Source organism: Lepus europaeus, chromosome 3 (assembly GCF_033115175.1).
Source record: "Lepus europaeus isolate LE1 chromosome 3, mLepTim1.pri, whole genome shotgun sequence".
Classification (NCBI taxonomy): Eukaryota; Metazoa; Chordata; class Mammalia; order Lagomorpha; family Leporidae; genus Lepus; species Lepus europaeus.
Window position 1 is genome coordinate 58,741,135 of NC_084829.1, and position 7,157 is coordinate 58,748,291.

The 7,157-nt window shown below is 40.8% G+C and overlaps 1 protein-coding gene across 1 annotated transcript; it reads left to right on the forward strand.

The window, feature by feature from the left end:
• Nucleotides 1-5,133: 5,133 nt before the first annotated feature.
• Nucleotides 5,134-6,147, forward strand: LOC133756939 (casein kinase I-like). The gene has a single exon (XM_062187561.1). The coding sequence runs from the start codon at nt 5,134-5,136 to the stop codon at nt 6,145-6,147; it is 1,014 nt and encodes a 337-aa protein (XP_062043545.1).
• The last annotated feature ends 1,010 nt before the right edge of the window (nt 6,148-7,157 follow it).

The following is a 7,157-nucleotide window of genomic DNA, read 5'->3' on the forward strand; positions in this document are numbered from 1 at the left end:
GTTCATTTTGCTTGCCTCTAAAGCTTGTGAAATTTTAGGATGCCCATGCTGAACAAGCCACGTAAAGCAAGTTCAAAGAGCAAGGAGTGTTCAATGATGTCTAACCTCTGAGAAGTTAAGAGAACTAACAACTATCCTTTAGATATGACCAAAGGGGGATCACTGTTAGCTTTGAAATGGACAGTTTTGAAGTTTTATTGACGCTATATTAGTGACTAGATTCCAGAGAGTACTGGGTGGGGGGAATTGGAGACATTGATGATAGAGAAATCAGACAAGTTTGGTTATGTAGCAGATAGGGAAGGGAAGACAAGGGAGGAGGATAGAAAAGGGAAGGGGATGAGGAAGGGACTGGAAGGGGAAGGGGAAAGGAAGAGAAAGGCTGGGCATGGGGAGAGAAGGAAAGAAATCTAGCTTATTAGCATGAGATCATCTCTCTCATATAAACATGAGATACCCAGGGGAAAAGAGCAAACCTCAATATGTTGTCCTAAAATGTCTCCATACATGGCATCTAGTTAGCCCATTTTGTGTCACTACAACAGAACACCTGAGAGTGAACAGAAATGTATCTCTTACAGTTCTGGAGGCTGGGAAATTCAAAGTTGAGCACTCCACTTCTGTCAAGAGCCTTCATGCCCAGGAAGGCAGCAGATAATGGCTGAAGTGCTTGTGCCCCTGCCACCCATGTGGGAGACCCAGATGGAGTTTCTGGCTCCTGGCTTCAGCCTCGGCCAGTCCTGGTTCTTGCAGGCACTTGAGGGGAAGTGAAACAGTGGATAGAAGATCGATCTCTCCTCTTCTCTCTGTCTCTTTCTGTGTGTCATTCTGCCTTTCATGTAGATGAATATAAATTTAAAAGATAATTTTCTAAAAGTTCATGTAAAATGTGTATAATGAAAAAACTTATGCATGGATTTCAAATTTTTGGACTACAGTAAATGTAACCTTATATTTTCAAGAAAGTTTTGAAATCCTTGCATTTTGATGTGGCATAATTTGCTGTCCTTCAGCTATCAAAGGAGGTTGGGGAACAAGGCAGTGAGTCAGCAATAATTTGGGGTCAGGGAAAGAGTTTTGTTTTAGTTTTGGTTTTTGACAAGAATGATTCAGTAGATAAGGAAAAGACGATGATAGAAGGAGGGAGTTGTTACAGGGCCTTAGTTCTCCGGCAGATGATAGAGACTAGATGCAGCGTGCCAGTGGAAGGGGTCTTTGTTGACATAAGCAGCAATAACTTAGAATAACAGAGGAGGGGACAAAGGACCGGAACACAAATTCCTGCACACTGGTCATTTTGGTGCTGGGAAAACAGGAAAGTTCTTCTCTGATTTTCCATTCTCAGTGTCATAGGAAGCAAGGTTAACAACCAAGAAGCAGGGCCAAGAGGTTACAATGAAGAGTGCAGGAGTGCGATGCTGTGAATCTATTGTATTCTTTGTCCTATTCTGAAAATCATAGTACGAACTCTGTGGTTGCTTGCTTTATAGAGGAAGCACAGCTCCAGGAACAGGGAAAAAGCTTTAAGTCAGCAATCCTGAAATAAGAAAATCCTACAAAATTTGGGAGACCATTTTAGTAAACACAGATTTGAATAGTCTGAAGTGTAATGAGAACAAAATTCTAACATATACAAATCAGTATAGATATTAATTGTTATACACCCTTAGAGAAGTGGGACCTGCCAGCCATGGAAGAGTAATAGCAGTGAAATTTCTGTGTTTCTGTTTCCTTCTATGATACATAGATAAAATACCATTTGCTGAGTTAGTCGGCAGGTTCTGTAGTAACCTGAAACAAGGAATGGAGAGGTAAAGCAGAGAAACAAGGATTTTGGTAACAAGTAAGAAAAAAACTCATTCATCCAAGTGAAATGATTAAATAAGGAAATTTAAAAATACCTATAAAATGAGGATGGAATGCGATAAACTGTAAGATTTAGAATTTTTAAATACAAGTGTGTATAATGTTTTAAGTGATATTCTAAAACATCATATATCAAGTATTTACTTTTTTTATAGTCACCATGTATTTAAAAATCATATTATTAAAATGTGTTATATAAAATATGTTTACATATCACAATCATGTACACAGAGCCCACAATATGTCTGGTGAAAAAACCGTTATATGAGATATTGCTGTTGTGGTGTAGCAGGTAAAAGCCACCCACCTGCATTGTTGGCATCCATGTGGGTGCTGGTTCATGTCCTGGCTGCACCACTACTGATCCAGCTCCTTGCTAATGGCCTGGGAAAGCAGGAGAAAATAGTCCATGTGGGAGACTTGGATGAAGCTCCTGGCTCCTGGCTTTGGTCTGGCTTAGCACTGGCTGTTCCAGCCATCTGGAGAGTGAACCAGTAGGTGGAAGATTTCTCTATCTCCCCCTCTCTCTCTGTAGCTCTGACTTGCAAATAAATAAATATATTTTAAAAAGAGTTTTACATGAGCTCATTTAATGAAAACAAGCCCATGAGCCATATATTGTTACTTTGAGTGTACTTCAAAAAGTTCATGGAACATGGAATTAAAAGATAAGTTTATTTTGATGTAAAAATTCTCTTGAGGGATCTTTATAAAGTTCGTGAATCACACAATTACTAAAGATCTGTGCATGAATTTCAGCATTTTGGGGACCAAAATAATAGTATCTTTTAATTCCATGTTCCATGAAGATTTTGAAATGCCCTGGTATACTGATTTTACAAATGAGAAAACTGAGGCATAGAGGCCTTCCAAGATAACACAATTAGCAGCAGGTCTACTTAGGATATAAGTACAGACTGGCTTTAGCTCTTAGCTCTCTGTCATAAAATGCTGTCTTCAAATTATGGACATTAGTACAACAGGTATACTAAGAGCCCAAGATAAAAAGGTAGACATAGGAAACATGGAGAACAGTTGTACCAGAATACTAGTGTAAGGACCACTAGTCAATCTATGAAATTCTTAGTACTGATGCTGAAAATAGAAATATAATTTGAAAATTTGTCTATTGACTATAACTGCTACATGCCAATAAATTATAGTAGGTACCAATTTTCAGTGACACATGGTGGATGTTATAGGCTGAATTATTTCCCTCAATATCCATATGCTAAAGTCCTATCTCCTAGTACCTAGAAATGTCTTTTAAAGATATAATCAGTTTAAAATGAGGCTGATAGAATGAACACTAATTCCAATCTGGTGTTCTTTTAAGAAAAGGAAATGTGGACATGTACTTGGATACCAGAGATACCCACAAAAGGAGAATGTTGCGGGAAGACACAACAAGAAGTTGGTCTTTCACAAACCAAGGAAAGACCTCTTTCAAGCAAACAGACATATCAACAACTGGGCTTATAGCCTCCTGAACTGCGAATTAACACATGTCTTGTTGAAGCCACCCAGCCTATTGTTTGCTATGGTATCCCAAGAACCCAATACCATTTTGGAACAAAACAGTTTAAGTGGACTTTAGGGCTCAGGCCACATTATCACCTCTGTAGACCAGATAACCCCAGTAGCTGCACAAGCACAACAGTTGAAATCTAAAGGTGATTATGTGGACTACATTTTATGTATTGATAATTTTCCCCTGCACATTTCAAGGAAATGTGGAAAAAAGCAAAAGACACTCTCATAATAACTGGGTGAGCTATGATTTTCTTTACAAAAAGAAAGAAGATATTTTCCCCATCTGTGCTTTACTTTAGCTATATACTTCCTTAAAAGCAACTTGCCGAGACATACTGTGGAAATTGACATTTTCAAGCAGGTCCAGGAACTGAGTGGGACACTGAGGCAACCCTCTGTGCACACTGACCTCTGGCTTTTCTTGCTATAACTTCTGATCGCAGTGGGAGATTTGAGCTCATTATGAAATAGAATTCAGCTTCCAGAACTGGATACTGTATGTCTTCCTTGGTGATAAGGTTGACATTTGCATCCATTGAAAATACATAAGTCAAGTCATTCTGTGCTAAAACTCAAGGGGAGAACCTACAGCTCACTGAAAACCAAGTGCTGACGGATAGTAGCCCTGGGATCTTGGAGGTTTTCACATGAGTGTCTTCCACAAGTATAGTAGTAAGGCAGTCATGCTTTGGAATAGACAGAGAGATAAAGGGAAGTTAAAGTTTTTGCTTTCTTTTCTTCCTTTGTCTCTGTTGCTTACAGTTCACTGAAACAGACTTTCCTATCTATTCCTTTTCTGTGTGCTTTCGTTTTACAGGCAATGAATTTCTTGATAGCACATTTAAAAGGTCTACTTGTGCTCTAATTGAAAACTGTGAATATTACAGAATTGGAAATACATTTGCCATTGCTTCTCATTGTTCTGTACATCTGTCAGTGATCTATAGTGAAGCTTAGTGCAATATGTTGTGGAGGTATCAAAATAAAAAGTAAATAGAAATAAAGATTCGTGTTACTCTCTGATATGACCTTGATAAACTTTATAAAGTTTAAGATATAATAAATATTGAGTTAATAATTGGAATGGATATTTTATACATTAAATTCAAGTTTTGTTACTTTTTTTACTTTGGTCAAAACACCTTGCATCACCATCACAATCCTTAAAATGTACATCATTTTACCAACGGTTCAAATCACATTCATTAATATTTGCAGCCAGTTTTGCCCTCTTAAACCTTTGGAAACAGTGTGGTTGCTTAACATTTCATCAGAGGACAGAAAGAGGAAGGAAGATTTAATAAAACTGGAGTTCAGGGCTGGCGCCTGGGAACAAGATGGCGGCATCGGCCCAGTGAGAGAGGCCCCTCCGGGCCAGAGGCGGCGGCACTGGTGGCAGCGGCATCTCCAGCCGGACTCACGGAGCACCTCTTCCAGCCCACGACGTCACCGCGACAGCGAGTCAGCAGCAGCTGCCCAGAAACAAGAGGCCCAGCCTGGTGACCCCACCAACTGCCTCACAATCGGCGGCCGGGCACACGGAAACCTGGCTGAGCGGCGGGGATCCTGTCCCCTGGGGACGACTCTGCGCCCTGTACCGGAGGGGAAGGCCTCGGCTGTCCGCGTCCTGCCGCCCTTCTCCGCAGCCTTGCCCCCTGGACAAGCCTCAGAGGCCTCCGTCGTCCCTTCCGAGGTGGCGGGGCTTTGCCCCGGCCTCCATCTTCGTCTCTCAGGATGGCGAGCGGCAGCGGCTCCAAGGCCGAGCTAATCGTCGGAGGGAAATACCAACTGGTCCGGAAGATCGGGTCTGGCTCCTTCGGGGACATTTATCTGGCGGTTAACATCACCAATAGCGAGGAAGTGGCCGTGAAGCTGGAATCGCAGAAGGCCAGGCATCCTCAGTTGCTGTACGAGAGCAGACTCTACAAGATTCTCCAGGGTGGGGTCGGCATCCCGCACATACGGTGGTATGGTCAGGAAAAAGACTATAACGTGCTGGTCATGGATCTTCTGGGGCCCAGCCTCGAAGACCTCTTCAGTTTCTGTTCAAGGAAGTTCACAATGAAAACTGTCCTTATGTTGGCTGACCAGATGATCAGCAGAATTGAATATGTGCATACAAAGAATTTTATACACAGAGACATTAAACCAGATAACTTCCTCATGGGTATTGGGCGTCACTGTAATAAGTTATTCGTTATTGATTTTGGTTTGGCCAAAAAGTACCGAGACAACAGGACCAGGCAACACATACCGTACAGAGAAGATAAAAACCTCACTGGCACTGCGCGGTATGCCAGCATCAACGCACACCTCGGTATTGAACAGAGTCGCCGGGATGACATGGAGTCGTTAGGATACGTTTTGATGTATTTTAATAGAACCAGCCTGCCGTGGCAAGGACTGAAGGCTGCAACAAAGAAACAAAAATACGAAAAGATTAGTGAGAAGAAGATGTCCACTCCTGTTGAAGTTTTATGTAAGGGGTTTCCTGCGGAATTTGCCATGTACTTAAACTACTGCCGTGGGCTGCGCTTTGAGGAAGCTCCGGATTACATGTATCTGAGGCAGCTCTTCCGCATCCTTTTCAGGACCCTGCATCACCAATACGACTACACATTTGATTGGACAATGTTGAAGCAGAAAGGAGCGCAACAGGCAGCATCTTCCAGTGGGCAGATTCAGCCGCCCCAAAGCCCCGCAGGCAAGCAAACCGACAAAGCCAAGCATAACATGAAAGGTTTCTAACAGGAATTGTGGAACAGAAGAAGCCGAGCAGATGATCCAAGCAGCATTTGTTTCTCCCCAGTCTAGAAATTTAATTCATATGTACAGTAGCCAGTGGTTGGGGATAACCATTTACTTGGTGTAAAAAACTTAATGTCATTATAAACTGGCTCTGGGCAGCACTGGTGATGCTGTAGCCTGAGTTGTAGCCATTGTAATTGTGAATATTAACTGAGATAGTGAAACATGGTGTCTGGTTTTCTGTTAACATTTTTTGTTCAAGTGGAAGAGTTAACTGACTGGTTGACGTACAGAAATTAGTGGAGAAATTGTGCACATGGCATTTTTTGTTAAGATCCTGCACTTTGAGTTCTGTTACCTTGAAATCTCATTTCAGAGGTACGGTATGAACGGTCTTCTGCCTCAGTTGTGGTGATTGTAAATTCTCTTAGGGTTTTTCCACCCCAGGAGTTTGCAAGTTGTTCACTTGAAACATGTTTGAAATGGTTAGCTTCTTGTTTGCAAATGAGCTGATATGGTAGCAACCAAAGATTCTGGTGTTTGAGCATACAAAAAACTCTGCCTGTTTACCTGTGCTAGAAATAACAGCATTTAAAGTGAAGACTTAAAAAAACTTAGTGATAGTCCTTAGGACTCTGCATGAACTCTATAATGTTCTTAGTATTTTTTTAAAAAGCATATTTGCCATAGAAATTTAGTTAACAAATTACAACTGGACATGTATATAGGTTGCTTAGATAAATGTAATCATTTTAAACATCTATATGACCCGGGATTTTGTTTTTATTTTAAAGTTGGTACTTTTTTTGTTTATAAGTTCATTAAAAACTAAAAATTTTCTGTAAAAAAATAAATAAAACTGGAGTCTTTCCATGCCGAAGACTTCTCTTTTAAGCAGTGATGTCATAGAGGAAACTCTAGCCTTTTTTTTTTTTTTCATTATATTTTTCCAATACAACCAGGCTGAGGATATCATATAGTATAAAAATATAGGCAATAGACAAGTAGTT

Excerpts from the sequence above, each read along its gene's own strand:
- LOC133756939 (XM_062187561.1), top strand. The coding sequence starts at position 5,134 with ATGGCGAGCGGCAGCGGCTCCAAGGCCGAGCTAATCGTCGGAGGGAAA.